Raw genomic sequence first — 22,606 nt, 5'->3', positions numbered from 1 at the left:
ACGGAGGGGGGTCCTTTAGCAGTGGGCTTCTGCCCCCCCCCCCACTTCCTGGATCCCAATAGGATCACTCTCCTGTAGCCATCTGGCCTGACCCTGTCACACCTCCTGCATTTGCACTCCTGGGTTCTCTTGCCTCCTCAGAGCGCCTCCCTCCATCACGTAACCTTGGCTTTCAGTGCCCCCTTCCCATCCTGGCTCCAGTCTGGGCGGGAGCCTGGCCCAGCAGGCTCCTTCCCCACCCTCCGCCAGTGCAGAGCAGTCAGGCCCGGCCAGCTCCAGTCCCAGACCCTGCAGGCAACTCCCCAGTTTGCCTGGCCACTGGCCCCAGCCATTCCAGGCAGCCTGGTGGCCCCCGCCACCCGCTGCTCCAGCTCCCCTTTGGGAGCCACCCCTGGAGGCCAAGGCCCGTTTGCAGCACCCCAAATCCCATCCTCAGGGGACGCCAGTGGGTGAAGCTCCTGGGCCAGCATTAGCATCGGGCAAACGGGCACCTCCAGGCCCCGTTGGTTCCAGGGGGAGCGAGGGGCAGAGTGGAAAGGACCCATGTCTCCACAGCACCCCCCCCCAAGCCAGGGAGTAGGGTTTGATCATCAAATTGGGTCCCATAAGAGCCCCTAATGGGCCTGCCCCGGGCCACAACATCACCTCAGCCGCCCTGTGTCCATGTCCATGCCACGCCAGGTGCTGGGCAGTGGGTCTGGCTCCTGGGGGCGGGAGAGTCCCGGGGGGGCAGCGGAGGCAGCTACAGGCAGTGGGCCATGTCGAGGGCGTACTGCAGGCGCCCCCGCAGGGCCGGGGCGCAGCCCCCTGCGGCCAGGGCGCCCAGCGGGAAGGTGGCACTGGTGCGCTGCTGGTCGATGAAGGTCAGGAGGTGCCCGCCCCCTGGGCAGCTCAGCACGAGCTTGGTGTGGTCGTGATAGAAATTGACCTGCGGGGCAGAGAGGGGAGGGCGAGTGATGCAGCGTCCCACAGAACCTGGCCCAGGAGAGAGTTAATACCCCTCCCCCTGCCCCAGAGTCTCCCCCTACACACACATTGGGGAGGGCCAGGGAGCCCCGCTGGTGGCCCCCGCTGCTGGGATCCGACAATCGGACCAGCCCCCATGAGCTTAGGGAGCTCTGGCTGCAGGGTGGGGGCTCCTGCTCCACTCCCTCCCCCTTGCCCTCTAGTTCTGACCCTTCTGCCCCCGACTGCCAGCCCCCAGCTGCCCTTGCACCTAAGCCCCCCTTTCCCCAGGGGTTTCCAGCCCCCGCTGCCACTGTCCGGCCCTGCTGCCAGGAGAGGGCCTTGGGGCAGTGTGGGTAGGGGGGCACGGACTGCAGCCCTTCTGGGGCCCCGCATTCCCTGCTATCCCAGCCCCAGGCCTGTCACCCCGGCCAGGCTGTGCTGCAGCCCCTGGGGAGGGCGGAACGCAGCTGAGGCCGTCAAACTCACTTCACTCGTGACAGTGGATAGTCCAGAGCAGCCTAGGTCTGCAGAGGCCCTGTGTTGGGTGGGAGGAGCCAGAGCCTGGGGCATGGCTTGGGGGAAGTGTGATGGCGGTTGCGGGGCGCTGCGGGGTGGAGGGGAAGGACAGGGAGTAGCCATGGGGTGGGAGGATCAGGGGAGAGGCTCGGAGAGGAGGGAGCAGCCGTGGGGCAGGCGGATGGGGGGAGAGGCTCGGGGGGGGGCACCGGACGAGGAGAGGCCTGAGTGGGGGCTCGGGGGAGAGGCTCAAGGGTGTGCCGGGGGTGATGGGGGGGTTACCTGCAGCGTCCCATTGCTGAAGAGCATCAGCAGCGCCCGGTCCGACTTGGCACAGCATAGGAGACAGGGGGCATCCGTGGAGCTGCTGGGACCCGCCGGCTCGCTCCCCCCCTGCCAGCAGGAGCAGAGTCAGGCAGCTGGCTGGGCCGGGGGGGCACCGAGCCTGGCTCCCCCTTATGGCCCCGCCCCCCCGCCCCGCAACGCGGGCACAGCCCAGAGGGGATGGGTGAGCGGGGGCAGCACGGCTGGATGGGCCAGTGCTGCCCATGGCATTGCACCCTGGGGCCTCCCCCAGCCGCCCCTGGCATATCCCGCGCTCCCAGCCCCGTGATTCTTCCCCCTGCACCCCCCTGGCCCAGCCCCGGGGTTTCCCCAGCCCCGGGGCCTCACCTCCAGCAGCTTCTGCTGCATGTACTGGGAGAAGAAGTGCAGGATGCCCATCTTTGTGGCCAGGGAGGCGGGCACGTCGCTCCGGGGGAAGGACATGGCCTCCCCGCGCCCTGGGCAGTAGCAGACACGCCTGGAAGGAAGCCACAAAAAAGCCGCGAGGCTGGAGCTGCAGGTGTCCCAGGTGCCCAGACACCTGCCAGGGCAGGTGCCAGGCGAGGTGGGTGTCAGGGGGACTGAGCAGAGGGTTGGGGGGGGGGGGTTGGAGGTACCTGCTGCTGCATGGGCAGACGGGGTGGTGGGTGTCTGAGCGGGGCTGGGGCTGACTGTGCAGAGGGCTCCAGGGGTGGCAAGGCAGGTGCTGAGGTGGGTGCTGGGAAGGTAGAGGGCCAGGTGGATTCCCAGGTGGGGGCAGAGGGCCAGGCAGGTACCCAGGGGAGGGGGCATAAGGCCAGGTGGGTGCCCAGAGGATACCTACGATGGCTGTGGGCAGAGGGCTAGGCAGGTGCCCGGAGGAGAGGGCAGAGGGTCAGGTGGGTGGCCGGGGGAAGGGGAAGAGGGCCAGGCAGGTGCCCGGGGGGGGATACCTACGATGGCTGCAGGCAGAGGGCAAGGCAGGTGCCCAGAGGAGGTGGCCAGGCAGGTGCCCAGGGGAGGGGGCAGAGGGCCAGGTGGGTGCCCGGGGGATACCTACGGGGGCTGCGGGCAGAGGGCAAGGCAGGTGCCCAGAGGAGGTGGCCAGGCGAGGGGGCAGAGGGCCAGGTGGGTGCCCGGGGGATACCTACGGGGGCTGCGGGCAGAGGGCTAGGTGGGTGCCGTCGGCGAGCAGGGCGCCCGTAGAGCCGTCCGAGAGCAGGTAGCCGAAGCCGTACTTGTTGGAATAATCCACCCACCTGGTGACCCAGAGGACGGGTGGCGCCAGGCGCTGCACAGGGTTGTGCTCGGCTGCAAGGAGAAAGAGGGGAGCCTGAGGCCCAGCACAGAGGCCCTCGCAGGCCCCCGGTGCCCGGCCAGCTGGGGAGAGGCCCTGACAGAGCAGGTGGGGGCAGGAGGCAACCTGAGCAGCCTGTGCCTCCACCCAGCAGACTCCCACTGGCCCGGCCCAACCCCTGGCACTGCCAGGCCCTGTGGGGCAATCCCACCCCCCAGCACTGAGTCCTAGCCCCTGCAGCCGATGGGCTGGACAGTGGCCCAGGGTGGGTCCAGTCAGCCCAGCCCAGGCCCCACTCGTATCCGGCCAGGTTTGCGCGGGGGGCTTGGTGCCTGGGCTGAGGAAGGCCCAGGGGATGATGGAGCTGGGCGTGCAGGGGTTTGTGGGTTTCCGGCGCAGGGCTCCCTCTTACCCAGAGGCATGTTCTCCAGGCAGCTGCTCAGCACCCTCGTGACTGACTGCACCGCGCTCCCCACGCTCCAGCCTTCATCTGCTGCAGAGACGGGCTGGGATCAGGGCTCCATGCATGGCACCCCCTGTAAGCCTGGCACCCCTCTGCCCCCCGTCTTCCAGCCCCGACCACTACACCTGCCAGAGTTGGGGCTAGAACCTAGGAGTTCTGATCCCCGCCCCCCATCTAACCACTATACCCCACTCCCCTCCCGGAGCCGGGGAGAGAACCCTGGGGTCCTGATCCCCCACCCCCGTCGAACCGCTAGACAATGCTTCCGCCAGTGAGCACAGCAGGTGGCTGGATCATTTCTCTGCCCTGCCAGCCCCATGTGCTCTCCTGCCCTGAGGGCCTCCCTCCCGCAATGAGCGGGGCTGTTGCCCCAACCAGCCAACAGGAAGCAGCGAGGGAACCCAGGGGGGCCACACCAGGGGGAGGCGTAGGGTTGCCAACTCTCCCGGTTTCGCTAAGAGTCTCCCAGAATCAGGACCTATCTCCCGGAGGCTACTGAAGCCAAACCAGGAGGTTTTTAGGTGCTAAAAGTCTGGCCTCGTGGCGGGGCTAAGGCTCGGCCCCCGCAACTCCCATTGGCTGCAGTTCCCGGCGCATGGGAGCTGCAGAGTTAGCGCTCAGGGCATGGGCAGCACGCAGAGACCCCTGCCCTGCCCAGGGGCCGCAGGGACGTGCCAGCCACTTCCAGGAGCAGCGCGGGGTCAGGGCAGGCAAGGAGCCTGCCTTAGCCCTGCTGCGCCGCCCACCTGGAGCCCACACCCCTCACCCCCTTCTGCACCCCAATCCCCTGCCCCAGCCCAGTGAAAGTGAGTGAGGGTGTGGGAGAGTGAGTGACGGAGGGAGGGGCCTCGGGGCAGGGGGCGGGGCAAGGGTGTTTGGGTTTGTGCAATTAGACAGTTGGCAACCCTAGGGCGGTGGGGGCCTCATACTGCAGCGATCCCGGCCCAGCAGGCTCCCGGCTGCCCTACTGGGGGCTACTCCGGGCCCCTGGCCACACAGTGCACGTGAGCTGCAGCCTCCGCGGGCAGCTCCCAAGGGAGGTGGAGACCAAGAGAGGTCCTTGGTGTGGGGGCCCAACTGGAGCCCCCCCAGGGCCCGATCCCCAGCAGGGGCTCTGCACACACCGCTCCCAGCTGGCATCAGCCCCTGGATGTCTCCAGCCTAGAACCCTCCCAAATTCCAGCCCGACAGCTAGAGGCCAACTCTCCCGGTCTGGGAAATGTGGCATCCACTTACAGTCGGCACTGGAGCATCTGGGCCTGAGAGCTCCCGTCATGAGCAGATGGATGGAGAACATGTGGGGGCCCTTGGTCAATGGCACAGCCTGGACACTGCCTCCTTCCACCTGGCAGGGAGACGGGGACAGCGGGTGAGAGGGGGGAGCTGGACTGCAGACCCCCCCAGGTCCCTCCCCACCCTCCTTCCCATGGACCCCTCCTACCTCGCTGTGCTGCTCCGTGCTGGGCAGGTTCTGAGCCTGCCAGGATTGGCTCGTCAGCTTCTCCGGCTCCTCGCCGGGCACTGGGCTACCTGGATGGAGACACAGTGGAGCCATGACGCCACACGGGCACTGCCAAGCTCAGCCCAGAGCACGGGAGGACGCGGCCATTTGACCCACCTGCCCGGGGCTCCTGGCACGGCAACCCCCTGAACAGCACTTTGGCCGCCTTCTGCAGGAGCTTGCCGATTGGATTGGGCAGGGCGAAGACGGGCACCGAGTGGCAGGCGCGGGACGGCAGCTTGTCCGGAGTGAAACCCTGGGAGACGACAGCCACGTCACTCCATTCCTGGCTGTACCTCACGCTGGTGCCACGGAGGAGGCAGGGCAAGGACCCCACGGTCCATACGGGCACCAGGGCTAGAAGGGGCTATAGAGGCGAGGGATGGTGGAAGTAACCCAGAGGGGCTGGAGAGGTTGGAGCACCAGCCCAGGGACTTGGGGCACTGTGTCGGGGGCTGGGTGCAAGAACCTGGATCCTCTTGGCTTTGGTTTGCACCAGGGCCGGCCGCAGCTCTTTGCAGCTGAGCCAAGGGCATGGGACCCTTGTGGGGGCTGTGGGCCAGGGGAGGTGGCATTCTTCCTAAGACAGGGCAGCACAGGTGCACGCCCACCCTGGGCGCCTAGATGGGGTTCGCGGGTGCAAGCGTGTGCCCAGCAATTGGGCCCGGCTCCCCCAGTGTACGCGCAGCACCCGTCTTAAATCCGAGCAAGCGGCATCGCGACCTGGCACACGGGGTCGCAGCGCCGCTTGGGATGGGTGCCTGCCATCTATAGTGCCCGGAGCGACTCGCCCGCCCCTGCATCGCCCGCACCTGGGTGAAGAATTCGTGCTCCAGCACCTCCTCCAGGCTGGGCCGCTCCGAGGGGCGGGGCGCCAGCAGGCGGCCAATCAGCTTCCTGGCGCCGGGCGAGAGGTGGTTGGGGGCGGGGTACCGGCCCTCCCGGATGCACTGGTACATCTCCTGCTTGTGGGTGATCTCGAAGGGGGAGCAGCCTGTCAGAGCCGTGTACCTGGGGCGAGGGAAGGCAGCCAATCAGAGCCTTCCCAGTGCACCAAGGCGGGCACAAGCAGCCAATCAGAGCATTCCCTAGAGGGGAAAGGCCCAGTGTCCCATTCCCCACCCCACTGAACCAGCCATTCCCCCTGGGGCCGGGTCGGAGCCGGTGCCCCAAAGAGTCAAAAAGCCCCATATCCCATTCCCCACCCCACTGAACCAGCCATTCCCCTGCCCTGGGGCTGGATCAGAGCTGGTGCCCCAAAGAGTCAAAATGCCCCGTGTCCCATTCCCCGCCCCACTGAACCAGCCTGTTCCCCACCCTGGGGCTGGGTTGGAGCTGGTGCCCCGTATCCCATTCCCTCCCCACCGACCCAGCCCGGCCCACCCCGCTCGGAGGCATTTGCCCAGTTGCAGCTTGGTGCCTCACTCACATGATGCAGCCCAGGGCCCAGATGTCGGACTGGAAGGAGTGCCCCTTCTTGGCGATCACCTCGGGGGCCAGGTAGTTGGGCGTCCCACACACCACGCTGTAGGGGAAAAGGAACAGGAGGTGAATCTGCAGAGCGCCCCGGCGAGGGCTGCAGGCTGCGCTGGGCCAGCACTTACCCCCGTCTTTGGCTGGCCTGCTTGTCTCTCGTCGCCAGCCCCAGGTCCCCGATCTTCACCTGCATATTTTTCGTGAGGAAGAAGTTACCTGTGGGGGGAAGAGAGGTCAGCCGCTGAGCACATCCAGGCAGCTTTCCAGTTACACGGCCAGAGTCACCCTCCTTTGCAGGTGGGGAAACTGAGGCACAGAGCGGCTCCAGATCACACAAGGAATCAGTAACAAGGTTGGGAACGGTGTCCTGGCTCCCAGGCTCTAGCCACTAGACCATGCTGCAGGGGAGAAGGGAGCATGGAGGGAGGCGTATGCGGGGCTGTCTGTGCCGATATATTTCTGTACAGCAGCTCAAGCAGCTTTGGAGACAGGAGTAGCCCATTGTTCAGAGGAAGGCTCTGGACAGGGCCTCCTCAGTAGCCCTGGCGGTTTGTATGTGCCCCATGGGAGCAATAAATCACAGGCAGGAGGCCCTCCCCAGCCCAGCAGACAGAGGCTGCTCGGCAGGGGGCAGCTGTGTGCGTGTCAGGGAGAGAGGCTGCATCTGGGGGTCCCCACGTATCTCCCCCTCCACGGGGCAGCCCCTACATGGAGAGCTGGCTCCCGGGCTCCCATTCAGAAGCATGAAGTCACGCTGGTGGCATTTACTCCCAACAAGCCAGACGGCCAGACGCGCTGCTGGTGTATTTATAACCCCTCTCCAGCCCCCAGCCCTCTTCGGGTGGGGTCTCAGAGGCCAAGGTGAAGGGCACAGGGGTGATTAACTCCTTCACTGCTGCTCAAGGCTTAAAGGATTGAAAGGGTCCCCAGGAAGATGGATTTGGGGACCCCTGGTGCTGCATTGCTGTAAGGCAGAGATCAATCAATCCAAGGGTCTGAGCCCCTAGGAGCTCAGTCCCATCTCCTAATTGCCCAGTGCGGGAGCTGAGAGGAAGGGGAAGGACGTGACCTGCCTCAAGTACAGCTGGAAAAAGAACCCAGGAGTCCTGATTCCCAGCCACCACTGTTCCTCTGTTCCCCACACCAATTGGACCAGATTCCCAGAACCAGGACCAGAACCTAGGAATCCTGGCACCCCAAAACCAGCTCAATGCTTCTCACGGCTGGAGAGAGGACCCAGGAGCCCCAACTCCCAGCCCCTTCCCTCCTCTCCCCCAACCTATAGGGCCACCCTCCCAGAGCTGAGACCAGAACCCAGGAGTCCTGGCACCCAGCAACCTGCTCCACACGCCTCAGAGTTGGAAAGAAGACCCAGGAGCTCCAACCCCCCCATCTCGCCCCCCCCGGGCCTCCCCACACTCCAACCCACTGCACCTCTCGAGCGCGGCATAGAACCCAGGAGTCCTGCTTTCCAAGCCCTGGCTGCGACTACTAGGCAACACTGCCCTCCTGTCCCCATGGGGTGCCTTCCCCACTGCAGCCAAGTCCCATAGCATGTCTAGGCGAGGACTCTGGAGGGGTGGGGCGGAATCCAGTTCCCTCTGCCAGCCGCTTTCCCACGGGCACCTGCTCAGCATCAGAGGGCGATGTGTAAGCATCACTGGCGAGGTCTCTCCCCCTGCACCCTTTGGGGATCCCCCCTCCCACCCCGGCGTCCCCCTGTGCTGCAGCCAGCCCCGGCTCGTTGCTGCCGGCCCGAGCCACATACTCAGCTTGAGGTCGCGGTGGATGATGCCCTGCTGGTGGAGGTAGCATAGCCCCGCAACGATCTGCCTCAGGTAATATCGGACCTCTGGCTCCGTCAGCATTTTCCTGGCCTTCAGGATGTGGGCAAGGGACTGGGGATGGGGAGAGGAAACAGCTCAGCGACAGATTGGGTCCAGCACAGCACGCCAGCCTCCGATCGGCAGCATGGTCCAAGGTGCTGGTAACCCCCCGCCCAGCCTTTTGGAGACAGATTGGATCGGGGGGGAGAGGCGGAAGGGCTTGAGTCAAACCCATCCCCCCTCCCTCGGACCCTCGGGCGCTCGACATCTGGGCCTGACTTTCATGGCTCCAGCCTGTCTCTGCTTGTCGGAGGGTCAGTGGAGCTGCTAGAGGCAGGTTAGTTACTCTCGTATCGCCTCGGAAAGCTGCCCCACCCTTCACTTAGTGGACTAAAAAGTCGACCCTGAAGAATAACCACGTCTGTCCCTTTCAATCCGAAGGGAGCAGCCATATATATAGCTGTGTTTGGAGTGACTCCTCGGCTGCTCCCAGGAAATCTTCCACTGCCCCAGGGTAATTTAGAGCAGCCTAAGGACTGCTCTAAGTGACACCAGCTTGGGTGGCCCACTAAGCCCAAAGGGTGGAAGGGAGGGGAAAGTGACTCACGCGAGGTCACACACAGTAGATCACAGGCAGAGAGGGAACAGACCCCAGAGCTCCAGAATCCCAGCACCTTCTCTGCTCTAGACCAGGCTGCCTCCCGCAACACTAGTCAAACAGGCCTCTCGCAACATGCTGCAAGCCAGATAAAGGCTGGTCTCATATTTTCAAGCCAGATTTGCAGGCGCCAGAGGATTGGAAAAAAATCAGGAGAGACGCCCAATTTATTATGGCTCCAAATGTATGTAGGCTCCTAACTTCCCTGGATTTCAACGGAAGTTAAGAGTGCAAACACCTTGGAGGTTTTGAGTCTAGGTATTTCTTTGCTCCCTTCCCTGACGAGAGCTGGGGCCCAGCACCTTGGCTTGGCTTGGCTCACCTTGCGGCTGCAGTACTCCAGGATCATGTAGATGTTGCCCCGGTCAGCAAAGTGCCGGTGGAAGCCCACGACGTGCCGATGGTTCAGGTGGCTGTGCAGCTCGATTTCCCTCTCGACCTGCGGGAGGAGAATTGCAGACATGCACAAAGAGCAAGAGAAACGAGTCACGAGCCCGAAGCGCTGGAGTCAGCTAGAATCATACAGTGCTGTGGAAAACACACACGCACACTGCTCCCCGGCTGGGCCTGCGGATCCTGGGTCCTCGTGCCCAGCTCGGAGTTTCACAGCTGTCAGCGTTGCACTCACAGCCCCTGGGAACTTTACGACAGCAGTAGGGATCATTCTGCTCCTCCCAAAGCTACTGGAGCGATAGGAGAAACCCCATTAGCTGCTAGAAGTATAGGGCCTATGATACACAGCTATGCAGTTCAGATCCCTCCCATAGGTGGCAGCTGTGCATACCCACCCACCACCGGCCATTCCATTAGAGTCAGAACCCAGCTAGCTCAGAGGTTGATGCCAACATGAGCTGGTAAAATGACAGCAAGACCAAGGCTTTAATGAGATCTGACATATCTCTCGGGCAAGGGGCCTCAGGGATGCCAAGCAGTTGGCAGACGGTGTGCGCCAGGGAAATCACGCCTCTGCCACCGAAATGCAGCTGGCTCTGCGGTGGAATGTGACCGGCATCTCGCAACAGCCGAGTCACACGATAGAGGCAGACGGGGAATTTCTGGACCCTGAACGAAGCTGCAGGGGGGATGGAGACGATCAGGCTGTGGTTACCCGCAGGGTGGGCCACCAGGGTTAACGCTCTCAATCTTCGGTGCTCAGGCGCAATGGCCTCCCCACGTGGAGGAATGAGAAGCGGTCTCACCCTGCACTGACGTTGGAGGCTGCGGCTCATCTCTGCGTGGCCCGTGGTTTGCTCTGTGATACTCAGAGACCGGGTCTCAGCTGGGGGCTGGGCGACACCCCGGGGCTTGGGGGTGGTGAGAACAAGAGGAAAGTGGAGAGTCTGCGGAGGGAGGGGGGCTTTTTTGTTTGCCCTGGGGTTTATTCCCCACCACCCCCAAGATTGAGGTACGGGGTGAGGGGGCGCAGGAATGGGGCTTGGCAGGGGGAGGGGTATAGTCGAGCCCCGGGTGCTGGCAAGGAAAGCGTTAATTAACCTTCCCCGTAGTTCATGGGTGTCTGCCCAGCATAGGTAGCCCAGCTGGGAGAAGGCAAAACAGGGCCCAGCTGCGGCCAATTGCTCCTCTGGGGGGATGATAAGAAGGGTGTGGGGAGGAGGGGGCATGACCTCCAGGCTTGTCTGGCCAGTGCTAGGTGCTTCCTCCCCTTCCCTCCCCATGGGAGTAGCCCCTGGCTCACCTTCCCCCTGCTCTCCAGCCGGGAGATGCGGGACTGGGGGACGATCTTGACAGCGTAGACCTTGCCGGTGGATGTGTCCGTGAACTTGTAGCACTGGCCGAAAGCTCCCTGCGCACAAGGAGGAGCTGTGAGGATGCTGGTAACCCGGGGCTGCATCCTGCTCCCCCGGCCCTGTGGGGACTTGTACCGGGGGGGAGCTTCCCTGGGACAAAGCCATGGGGGTTGGGCATCCGCGGAGGGTCGTTCCCACCCTGACAGTGCCTCCAGTGATGACCCTTGGCCCTTCCACCTGAGACTAGAACCCAGGAGTCCTAGGTCAGGCTCGCCTCCCAGAGATGAGCCGAATCAATCAACCAACCCTGGTGCCCCAAACGCTGCTTTACCTCCTCAATCCTTCTCCCCTCAGTGCCAGGGCCCTGAGTCGCCATTGCTGGCTCTAAACGCTAGCCAGCAGTGCCCATGCTGAGCCTCACATGCTACGCAAGGCACCAGCCTTTCCGGCGGGGATTGTACCTGTTGTGGGCAGCTTTGCATGGCAGTTGGGGCTCCCCTGCTTCCTGACCTGGCCGCTCCTGCCTGCCAATGCGGCTATCTTGAAAGAGACAAAGTTCCCCCTCCTGCAGGTGCAGCAGCAGCTGATGGGCTAGTTGCTTTGCCTCTGTGCCTCAGTTTCTCTCCATTTGCCACTGGACTCTGCTTCCTGTTGATTTTTGGCTCCAGGTTCAAGGCCAGAATGCAAAGCTACTTAACCCATTCCTGTCTCACCCCTGTCTGGTAGAGCAGTGAGGTCAGCGCCGGGTGTTACGGCTATGAACAGAGATGGGGACTGAGACAGACAGGGTCTCTAGGTGCTGAAACTCGGAGGGGGGCTGCCTCACCCCCCCTGGCTTGAAGTAGTAGTAACAACCCAGATACATGGTTTCCACCTTTAGCACCTCCACTGTAAAAATTTGCAGCACCACTGGATGGCTAACCCCTCACTGTGCCTCAGTTTCCTCATCACGGGGGCTGTGAGACCGAGGCTTTGTCTGGGGGGTGGGCACTGCAGCCGCACCAGTGGGGAGCAAGCCCTGCTCTCCGGGCGTGGGCTAGCAGGCCCCTCGCTGGGCCCATGGGGGAGCGTCATTGAGTTGGGCTGGGCACCCCGTGCTGCCCTGGGCCATCCCAGCCTCTGGTGCCCAGGGCCTGCTGCAATGGCACGGAGCAGGGCCCTGACCAGTGCTTTAGGCTGCTCCATCCAGGGTAGGGTGACCAGCAAGTGTGAAAAATCAGGGTGGGTGTGTGTGTGTGTGTGGGGGGGGGGGGCGGGGGGAATAGGACTCTATATAAGACCAAGCCCCAAATATTGGGACTGTCCCTATAAAATTGGGGCATCTGGTCACCCTAGTCCAGGGTAGCTTTAAGTGCTCAGGGCTTCCCTTGGCAGACTTGTCGTGAGCTGGCCATAGTAGGAAGTTCTTTGATCCCTTGATTCCCGGGTCACTGGCATCAGGGCGAAGTAGGTGTAGACAGCTGCCCCTGATGGGGTCGCACTTTGCACAGGTGTAAGCGATGGTACAGTGTGATGGAGGATCGGGCCCAGGGTATTAGGGAGGCTAAGGAGCGGGGCTCCCTCTGCACCCAGGAGGAGCCGGGAAGAGCCCCCGGCAACTCATGAGTTGTAACTTCTCCCTGGTAAGTGGCTGCCGGCCAACGTGGGAGAAGCGGCTTCCAGAACCTCAGAGGAGCGAGGGCAGGTCTGGCAGCCCCCGGCTGTGAGCGCGGCTCCCTGCTAATCTGCGGCTGCTTTTGCACCCCACGGGCTCGGGCTAACTGGCACAGCCTGATCCCTCGGCTCAGCAGAGTCTCCCAAATCAGCCCGTGGCCTGCTGCAGCTCAGTGGTGGGGTCCAGTGGGAGCAGCAGGGCGGCGCCTGGGGTTCAAGTCCTGGGTTTTAGTCCCAGCTCTCAGAAGGGAATGGTGTCCAGTGGATCCAACAGGGGAAGGGGGGGTAGGCATCAGGACTCCTGGGTTCTATTCCCAGTTCTGTCACTGATTAGATGACCTTGGGCAAATAGCCCGCCCCCTCCCCCCCTTGCCTCAGTTCCCCCCCATCTAAACTGGAGACCACAATGACTTGCCTACCTCCCGCGGGGAATGGGGGCTGGATGAGTTTAGTCCATGGCCAGCATCCAGTGGCAGGTGCTAGAGAAGTACAAAAGTAGCCCTGTCTCCATCAGATGCGCACACAGACTCTGCCCCCGACAGCCTGGGGGGAATTGGCTTCCCAGAACAGCTTGAAAGTGGGGAAAAAAGGTACCTTTCCCAAGAGCTGGCCCCTCCTGTACAGCGTCCCGGTGCCTGGATCCTCTATGAAGTAGCTCAGGTTGTCTCCCTGTGCCCTCCTGCTGGCTGAAGGCTCCATCCGCCCCAGGCCCTCTCCCACCCCCTATTCCCCCCCGGCTCTTTCTCCGAGCTCCACTCACTGTGCCCAAGGCAGAGCACTTGCAAACCTCTTATAATGCAGGCAGGGGCTTGCTCTCCCCATCGCCTGCCGATTGGATACCCAAGACATGGGCTCAAGACTCCACAACTTGGGGGCGGGCAGAGAGGAGGGGCCGGCCGAGCTCGTTAAAGGGGAATCCAGGCTTGGCGGAGCAGCTGCGCCTCTGGTCCTTGCGTTAGCAGCAGCTGGGTTTCTGAGATGGTTTGCCAGGCCCTCACCTGGAGTCCTTGGAGGGGCGGCATCATGGCTGGTTACTGCGGTGACGGTTGGGATGTCACCCATGGGGGGGTGGGGGGGTTATGGTAAGAGACGAAATAGCCTGATATCCACCACCCACTCCCGCACCTGCGAACACCTTTAGCCAGAGAAACGTGGAAAATCCGTGACCCAGCCAGACCAGGGGGTCTGGGGACGTCTCAGCTGCTCTAAACGTGGGTGTGCGGGAGGGATATGTCACAACAGAGCAGAGAGATGGGGACGCGCTGTGGTCAACCGTGCCCCCTCCTAGGGCTAGGCCTGCCATGTAAATATCCCTTGGCTGAATGATGCCCAGAGGCTCCAGTAGAAATCAGGGCTTTGTTGTGTTCGGCGCTGCACAGGCCCAGCCAGCCCCTCCTTTCAGGGTCTAGATGGACAAAGGGGAGAGAAAGATGGCTGAGAAAACGGAAGCACCCAGAGAGCGAGTGTCTTGCCCGTGGCCATGGCCAGAACTGGTGGCAGTGCTGGGGGATAGAACCCTGGTCTCCTGAGCCCCTGTCCGGGGCCTTATTCACAAGGCTAAAACTTCGCATTGAGGAAGTATCCTGACCCCATTCTGGCTGATAACTACAGATCCCTGGCCCTGTGCGGTGAGTGGTCACGCAAGAGCTCACAGCCGGGATAACTCCGCCAGGTCCATTCTGCACCGGACATGCCTCCCCACCCCCATTGCACTTCCACTGCATGCAGCCTCCTCCTCCATGTGCCATCCCCCGGCTCTTCTGTAGCTTTGCCGTGCGGCTGTTCAACAGCTGCCTTGCTCCACCCCAGAGCTGGCTGTGTTTCGGGGTGGGGGTGGACGGGTCCCTTCCAGAGGCGTGGCTTCATGGGTGAGGGAAAGGGCTGTGAGATGCCCAGGTGAGGTGGGAGCCATGGGACGATGCTGACGCCAGCAAGGAGTTGCTCCCTGCTGCTTGTTTCTACTCTCCCAGAGTCCCCTCTGCAAGGGGCGGTGGCCCCAGGACTGAGGGGACAGGGTGGGTTAGCTGGGAGGATAATCAGAAACTTTTTTTAACCCCCCGGGGGGGGGATCTTTTTTTGGGGGGGTGGTCTTCTTCACCCTTGACCCTTAAGGTTTGTCTCCATGGAGAAACACTGCAGAGCTATAGCAAAATAATTCTAACTACCCCCACACGTGGCCACTGTTCCACAGGACAAGTGACTCTATTCTGGGATATTTATTCTACTTTGGCATTTCCCTGTGTAGACAAACCTTCCCACCTGCCCCTCGCAGCACCCTTGAGCGCCCCACTTGCATGTCCATGCACCACGGGGGAGCCCAGTGCCCCCTCTCTGGAACTAGCCATGCCCTGGGCAGCCCTAGGCCCGGGGCCGGCTTGGGCTCCTTTGCATGTTCTCGCTGGCGTGGCTCCCTCTGGCGTCCAGCTCTTGTTCTGATCCCGTGTTTTGGTGGGGTTGATGGAAGCACTTCCTGACGCTGGGATCGGTGGCTGGGGGGGTCATCTCATAAGGGGTGGGAGCCCCCACACCAGGGCCATGTACAGCTGGGCTGGAGAACAGCAGGTAGGGCAGTGGGCAAAGGGGATGGCAAAGGTGTTTTAGGGTCTCTGTTGTCTCTGGTCCTTATAGAGAAGCTGATTTCCCTTCCACCTCTAGGGTGGGGGGAAAGGACCCAAACCCCCCCTGGTAAGGCCCTTAACCCCATCCTGAGAATCCCCCCGGGCACATCCCAAAGGTCCTGCCCCTTCCTTCCATCTTCCCACATCTGCTGCTCCCCGTCCTCTTTTGTAGAGTGAGGGGGAGAGGGTCAGAATAACCCACTCGTGCTGTGCCTGGAGCCCCTCCTCCCACCGCACTCTGGCAGCACAGCCCCACTGAAATGCAGCCACTTCTGGCGGAGGGGGGCACAGCGAGTGCCCAGCAATGCGAGGAGGAGGAGGAGTGCAAACGGCAGCTCCCCCGGGATCTCTAATGCAGGCAGGATGGGCTTGTGGTTAAGGGGCCCTGCTTATCCGGGTTCCATTCTTGGCTTAGCCCCAAACTTGCTGTGTGACAGTGGGCAGGTCACTTCGCTCCACACTGTCCATCTTGGATGTCTAAGACTAGGCTCCCTGGATCCATGTTTAGCTGCGTAAGTGACCTGATTGGCGGAGGTGCCAAGTATCCACAATGCCAGTGAAGTCTGTGGGCGCTACAGGTGCGGACTAGTTTTGCAAATCAGACCCTTTGATTGGGCGCTTAACCTGAGGCACCCAGGCTGGAAAATACTGGTCTTAAATCTTGCTGTGCCTCAGTTTCCCCATCTACAAAATGCTGGGGAGGGGGGCCTGTGGGCTAAATTTATGTATCTAAAGCCCAACAGGATCCTAGGGTGGAAAGTGCTGTAGACGGGCGGAATCTTATTGTTCCTGACATCCACACGGGACTGAGAGCATCTCAGAGCTCGAGTCGTCCGCCCAGGGGATCGCAGGGACTGGGTCTGCCTTGGAATAAAGCAACCCTCAGAAAACTTGAAATGAAGTTGGAAAGATCTCCCCGGGTGGTGCTCGTGTCCGCAGGAGCCTGCAGTAGCTGGGGGGAGAGGCGAGGGGGCAGCATTCAACAAGTGATGAAAGGCAGCCACCCACTTCAGCAAGACTGGACGGGGGAGCACTTAGTTATTTGTATTATGGTACAAATGGGGCAGCACTCCTGCCCCCCTCCGCCCCGCCCCTGACCAGGCTGTGTTTAGTGAAAATATCCTGCCCTGCCCTGCCCTGGAGGGACCTCTGGCTGGTGGAGGAGAGGGGAGTTCAGTCCCCATGGTGCATTCACAAGATCCCAGCGAGGAGGCCCGATAAACCCCCATCCTAGAGGGGTCTTTGTCCCCTGGGAGCTGGGCTGGTCTTACCAGGCAGCTCGGCTGAGCTGAAGGTGAAAGGCAGATGCTGTGGTTAACATGGGGGTGGTGCTGTTGCAGCGACTGGGTCACCAGCCTGCGCCCCCAGAAATGGCCGAGCACCCCCAAAGAGGGGCAACCTTCCGGGAGGCCCAGCGAACTCAAAAGGTGGCTTAATTAGCGAGTGCTCATGAAGTGCTTTGGGCATTACAGGACCGCTGACTCCTTTGCTCCTTCCCCTGGGCAGCCCCCGGGGCTGGCGCCGCTGGGTCTGCCTCTGTGGGTCCTGCCCAAAGGTTCCCATCTCACCGCCTTGAGCCTGCCTCCAGGCGGGCAGCTCTTGCGACGTCTTCCCACGCCATCGGCAAGCAGCCGGTGCCACCTGGCCGACGTCGGGGTGCGCGCTCCCTCTGTGGGGCTGGTCGCAGGGGGCCGAGCCGGGCTGTGACGCCAGGCCTGTGGAATGTGTGTCCGACACCGGATCGCCTGGTGTTTACAGTGGCACCTTCTGCTCTTCGCTCCTGGCAGGAGAACAGGCTGCAGTGAGAGCCTGGTGGCTGTCTGCGTCTGGGGAGGAGAGGGGCTTGTTTAGAAGGCAGAGTCCCCCTGGACTCCTGGGTCCAGCACATACACTTCTCCTGCAGTCATCCTGGGCTCCTCTCTACACCCCCAGGGTCCCCTAATGGGAGCTGCAATTGACACACAGAGTTCATTTCAAGCCCTTGTGAAAGGGGCAGGGAGTTAATCACTGCACACCAGCATCATGGGCTAGGGCTAGGTGAGCCCTGCTCAGGGCTGTGGGGAAGCCATGCCCCCCCACTTTTCATCCCTGTTATGCACTTTGGGGGAGGGAGGGATTCCTTCCCTATCGCTGATCTGGCCTAAACTGGACTCCTGGATCCCAACTCCCCTGACATGTGGAAATCCAGCTCTATCTCAGAGTTCTTCACCTCCTGTCCCTGGGGGGGCTCAGATCCCCTCTGGGGAAGGGGATTGCAAAGAGGAGGTGTCAAGTTCCCCCCCCCCCCACAACACACCTCCTTTCATTGCACTCCCTCTCTCCAGATGGGGGCCCTTGGGCGCGGGGGGAGCATGCCATATCCCCTACACCCAGCCTGGCTGATGCCCAGTAACTTAGGAGTTTGGGGCGAGAGGATGGGTGTGTCTCTGGGGAGCCTTTTCCCTTGAACATTGAGGACTGGAGTCTGCAGCTCTACAAGGTTGGCAAGCAGCCAAAACAGGGGCTGGGAACAGCTGCTCCCAGAGGTTTGGCTCCCAGACCCCCAACAAACACCATACAACTTTAACCCATTGAGTGCTGAGCCAGGGCCCTGTCTCTTCAGTGTGCCGTGTACAGAGAAACAACACAGGGTCTGATTAGTCAGAGGGTCGCTCACTGAAGGTACCTGTTAGCACCTGGATCTGCAGTGATTTAGTGAGACGGGAAGGTGGTCGTGTGGGCAGGCTACAGGGCTGGAATGCAGGTGATATGGGAGCAATTTCTGGCTCTGCCCCTGACTCCCTGTGTGGCCCTGGGCAAGTCACGTCATTGCTGTGTGTCTCAGTTTCCCCCATCTGTAAAATGGAGATAACAATCCTTCCTAGGTCTGGGCTGGTTAGATTGTAAGCTCTCTGGGGTAGGGGCTGTCTCTTATTAACTTTTATATACAGCACCTTGCACAATGGAGCCCCGACCTTAGTTGGATCCTCTTGGTGCTATGATAAATAACTATATAAAATAGTCTCTGCTTCCCTGTTATTTAAAAGGCAGGGACCAATGATCTGTATAAACTCCCCAATTCCATCAATGTGGTGCCAGATTGAAATCCAAGAAGGCTGCATTCCTCTCTGTCTGGAAAACGGGCTGCAAACACTCCACTGATACATCTAGCTTCCAAGAGCAGCCAGTGCCAGACACTCCGTACGGCTTTAAAAAACTGTAGTGCTCTCCCCATGGGAGGAAATCCCTTCCTGACCCTCCCTGAGCATCTGCTCTGAAGCATGAGGACTGGGAGTCATGGCGATTTCCCTTAGCCAGTGTCCCTGCAAGAGCTGTTCTTTGTGGGAAATGCCCGATCCCTTCTTGTTAGATAGCACTGTTACAAGGGTGCCGGCAGAACAGATGCCTGTGTAAACCCAGGTAGTTAACAGATAAGGTGCCAGTACCTGGTGCCTAGCAGGAGGCGACGTTGTCCCTGGATTTTCTAGGGCTAAGAAGAGCTCTTGCTGAGGCCTGCAAGCGGTTTATGGATTATTATTATTTACGATTTAATCTGTATTGGGGTAGCACCTAGGAACCTTAGTCCCGGACCAGGACCCCACAAACAGAACAAAAAGGAGCTGCCCAAGGAGCTGACGACCTAAGTACAAGAGACAGCAGGTGGATACAGACAGATGGTCAGGGAAGCCCATTTAAAGAAGACTTCTGCTGTGCTCCTCTTTATGTGGAGCCCTGCATGCTGCTCGCCCCAGTGACATCCTGCAGCGGTGAGTTCCAGGGGTTGATGGTGTGTGGCCGGGGGAAGGGCGCACTTGCGATCTCCTCCCTTGTCCTCATGCTGCTCAGGGAGCAGAGCTGAATGGTGCAAAGGTCCTGGAAGGGAGATGGACTTGGGGCCCAATCCTGGCCTGGGATCGATGCCTCACCACCCCCACTGGGAGAGCGTGTCTCTGAACAACACCCCCACAAAGACAGCTGCTGTGGGTCCCACCAAGGCCACGCTGGGAGCTGCCAGCCACCATCCCTCCGGCGGGCAAGGTGCTGACGTGTCCGTGGACGCAGGCTTCAGGCAGGCACCTGGCTGATTATCCCCCTCCCCCCCACATACCGCCAGCGCCCCACGGCCATGGGGGAGGATGCTGAGCTGCAGGTGGAGGAAACTGACTCAGGAAACGGTTCCCAGCTCCCTGCAGGGGCCGGGGGGGCGTCCAGAGCTGCCTCTCTGAGGGGTGAGGCCCGGGCTCCTCTCCATCCCCTTGGGCTGCCGGAGAGCTCTGGGGCCAGGTTCTCCCAGGCTCAGGCCATTTGCTCTCTCCTGCGGAGGTGGGGAGCGGCCTTGCCCCTGCCAGCATCTTCCTTCCCAAGGCCGGTGGTGGGAGGGCCATGTACCCCCCCCCCACTCAATGGTGGAAAGGCCATAATCCCCCGCCCTCCGTGTTGGCTCAAGAATCCCTCCCCCACTGAGCACTGCAAAGGGCTTCATTTTCCTCCCCCATCTCCTGCTTTGTCCTTCCTGTCCTTGTGCTCTGTACCCCTGCTCCCCCACCCCCGATCCCACTCTTCATCTACCCCCGGCCAGACCCCTCCCTCCCTGCAGCTTCCTCCCCTTCTCTGGCTGCCTGACACCCCCGCAACACACGCGTCCCTTTCTTCTGTTCTCTGCCCTTCCCTTCCCCCACATCCCTGACCTCTCCTGTCCTCCTGCTCCCCCCGCCCTTCCCACTCCTGAAGCAGCCTTGGCAGGAGAACAAGGCGCAGCCCATCTGCAGGTGCAAGGAGCTGCCCGTTTCCCAGCATGCACTGCACGCGCTGGCCTTGTTCTCGGGGTGGGGGGGTGTCAGCTGCATTCCAGCCAAAGATGCAGCCCCCTTTGCTCTCCCCATCTCTCCCAGCCTCTTGTACCCCCCCAACCCCCGCTCTGCCCATCCTTCCCAGCCCCTCCATTCTCTCTAGTCCCCCAACCATCAGCCCCTCCTAGGACTGCCAACCCTCCAGGATTGTCCTGGAGCCTCCAGCAATTAAAGATCAATCTTTAATGAAAGATTATGTCATGTGATGGAACCTGCAGGAATACGGCCAATCAAAGCTGGCAACCCTAACCCCCTCGTGCCCCCCACTCCCTAGGCCTAGTGTTTACCCGACTGCCACTCCCCGCGGTCCTTCCCTCTCCCGTTACCCCAGTGTTCTCAGCACTGGGCTGGTGGCATGGAGTGGGGTTGGCTGTGGGGTGGGGAGGGACATGAGGGGGGGCTGGCAGGGCTCTCGGGGAGGACTGATGCAGGGTGGGAGCAGAAGGGTATTCTCAGAGCCTGTAAGCAAAGAGAGAGAAGGAACCCTGGCCCCCTGATCCCCGCACCCCGGGGGAGCTCCGAGCTGTCCAGCCCGGAGCTGGGAAGAGGGGGTTTGGCCGTGGGGCCTGGTTTGGCCATTGTGCAGAGGCCTTGCTCACACTGCCAGGCTCTGGCCGTGCCTGGTGCTGCTTCACAAGACCCTTTTCCCCCAGCTCTCCTGGGCTGGTCCAGCTTTGCACCCTGCCCCCCCCCGCACCCCACAACCTGCCCACGCCAGCCGCAAGCCCTCTGAGCTCTCGGTCTCAAACCTGGGGGGGTCTTACCCCCCCGCTGGGCCGTGATCGTGGGCTAGGCAAGCCCAGCTCCCTGGGGCTGGCACCACTAGTGGGCCAGGGACAGCGGAGCCAAAGCCTGGATGCCTCCCAATCCCGCCCCGCCTGCCCCCCTTCCCACGTGGGGCCAGGCCAGTTTGCCTGGAGGCTGCACTGGCTGTTGGAACCAGTACAATGAGATCTGGGCATATGGCCAGACTTGGCATATCACCCGTGTGCCCGGGGCACCGAGCCCCACATCACCACTGGCACAGCACAGAATCACCCGCCCCATCCCACACGTGCAACAGCCTCAGCCAGGACCTCCCCTCTCCCCATCAGCTCAGGGAGCTGGTGCTTTGCGAGGGGCAAGGGGACAAGCCCCTGATGCTCTGGTCCCCATCTCTGCCCTCCCTGCCAGGAGGCTCCAGGGCAGGCAGCAGGCCCTGCCTGGCATCCCCCTGGAGTAGGATCTCCCTTGCGGCGCTGGCCCTGGCTGGGGACGAGGCTGGAGCCCGTATCTCGGTCACCTCCCGGGGTTTGCCCGCTGGCTTCGCACTGCAGTGGGGCAGGGAACAGCACCAAAAACAACCTGTCTGGGATGGGCTCTGAGCCCAGCCCCAGCACTCGGCACCTGAGGCTGGTGGGAACTGAGCTCCTCCAAGAACCGCCCCCCCTCCCGCTCCCAGTCCCTACCCCCCATGCCCCTGGTTGCTTCCAATCCTACATAGCAGTGGGGGCGGGGGTGCATCAGCAGGGACGGGAGAAATAAAAATGCCCCCCAAGCTTCCTGTCACTGCTTGATCCCTGCCCTGGGAGGGGAGGGGTTCGAGATCTGCCCTACCTTCCCAGGCGGCTAGGGGGAGCGAGCGCCCCCAGCAGAGCAGGGTAGTGCTGGGGGGTGGGCCATGGTTCTCTGCCTGCCAGGGGCTTGCTGGGGTTGTGGGGTGGAGCCCCTGGGAGTACGTGGGGCTGGAAGATCTAGGGGATGGAAGTCGAGTCGTGCTGGGCTACAGGGGGAAGGGGCTGAGTCCCTGGGGCAGGGCCGTGGAGGGTGACGGGCCCTCGCTTTACCTTGCGATGGCCCGGGGCTTTCACAGACGGGACAGGAATGCTGTCTAGGGGGCTGGGCCTGGGAGTCAGAACTCCTGGGTTCTGCTCCCAGCTCTGGGAGAGGAGTAGGGTCCAGGGGCAAGAAGGGGGCCAGAGTCGGGCCTCCTGAGAGCTTTTCCTAGCTCTGCTGCTGCCTCTGCCCATGAGCATGGGCGCGTCCCTTCCTCTCCGTGAAATAGTCCCAGTAATGCTCGACGAGGAGACCCCCAGGCGCGCGGGAGAGCGGAGCTGGCCTCCACGCGGGGACTCATTCAGCGGCTGGGCGAGCCCCCTCCAACAGGCCTAGCAGGCAGGGGAACCTTGCGTTAAAGAACTGCATGGAAGCAGGGTGTCCCTGCGGCTGGGATGAGCCGGCACCGAGCTCAGCCCCGGCACTGCCTGGGAAGCTCAGGGGTTGCTGTAACCCCGGCCTGCAGGAAGGGGCAGGAGCTCCACTCTGCGGGAAACAAGTTGGGTTTGAAACAACAAAGCCACAAGCAGTGGCAGAGGCTGCATGGGGCGGGGGAGTGGGCCAAACTCCACGGGGGGTGGGGGGGCTGTGCCTGACCCCCCCGTCATTGGCACCAGTGTGAATCAAGAGCACGTGCCAGGAGCCGCTGGTGTCAGTGTGAACAGAACAAGGCCTAGTGGCCGTCAGTGTAACTTGCACTGATTGGCCCACCTGTGAGTGTCACGGAGTAGCAGGCAGGACTGGATGGAGTCTCAGGTTGTTTCTCCCCCTACCCTGTCCTCTTCCCCTCCTCACCGCGGTGAGTTAAGAACATAAGAACGGCCATACTAGGTCAGACCAAAGGTCCATCCAGCCCAGTATCCTGTCTGCCAACAGCGGCCAATGCCAGGTGCCCCAGAGGGAGTGAACCTAACAGGTAATGATCACTGATCTCTCTCCTGCCAGCCATCTCCAC

General features: G+C 61.9%; 1 protein-coding gene across 1 annotated transcript; it reads right to left on the bottom strand.

The window, feature by feature from the left end:
* Positions 1-742: 742 nt before the first annotated feature.
* PLK5 (polo like kinase 5 (inactive)) lies at positions 743-13,088 on the bottom strand. The gene is made up of 15 exons (XM_077842076.1): positions 12,984-13,088; positions 10,685-10,792; positions 9,311-9,427; positions 8,273-8,402; positions 6,633-6,720; positions 6,458-6,553; positions 5,841-6,039; positions 5,146-5,284; positions 4,969-5,057; positions 4,764-4,872; positions 3,477-3,557; positions 2,919-3,078; positions 2,137-2,266; positions 1,747-1,857; positions 743-928 (listed from the first exon to the last, which is right to left on the bottom strand). Exons 1-15 carry the CDS (start codon positions 13,086-13,088, stop codon positions 743-745), a joined length of 1,848 nt encoding a protein of 615 aa, XP_077698202.1.
* Positions 13,089-22,606: the final 9,518 nt, after the last annotated feature.

The sequence above is a fragment of the Eretmochelys imbricata genome, chromosome 25 (genome assembly GCF_965152235.1).
Source record: "Eretmochelys imbricata isolate rEreImb1 chromosome 25, rEreImb1.hap1, whole genome shotgun sequence".
In the NCBI taxonomy this organism is placed as follows: domain Eukaryota; kingdom Metazoa; phylum Chordata; order Testudines; family Cheloniidae; genus Eretmochelys; species Eretmochelys imbricata.
Note: the sequence above shows the minus strand (reverse complement) of the source record. Positions and strands in the feature narration are given on the sequence as shown.

What these genes read in the sequence shown, in the direction of transcription:
- PLK5 (XM_077842076.1), bottom strand. Translation starts at nt 13,088, where the DNA reads ATGGAGCCTTCAGCCAGCAGGAGGGCACAGGGAGACAACCTGAGCTAC. An exon ending in GGGGCCAGCTCTTGGGAAAG is followed by an intron (nt 10,793 to 12,983) that starts GTACCTTTTTTC and finishes CCTTGTGCGCAG; the next exon opens with GGAGCTTTCGGCCAGTGCTA. An exon ending in TGGGCCCTGGGCTGCATCAT is followed by an intron (nt 6,040 to 6,457) that starts GTGAGTGAGGCA and finishes CCCTCGCCCCAG; the next exon opens with GTACACGGCTCTGACAGGCT.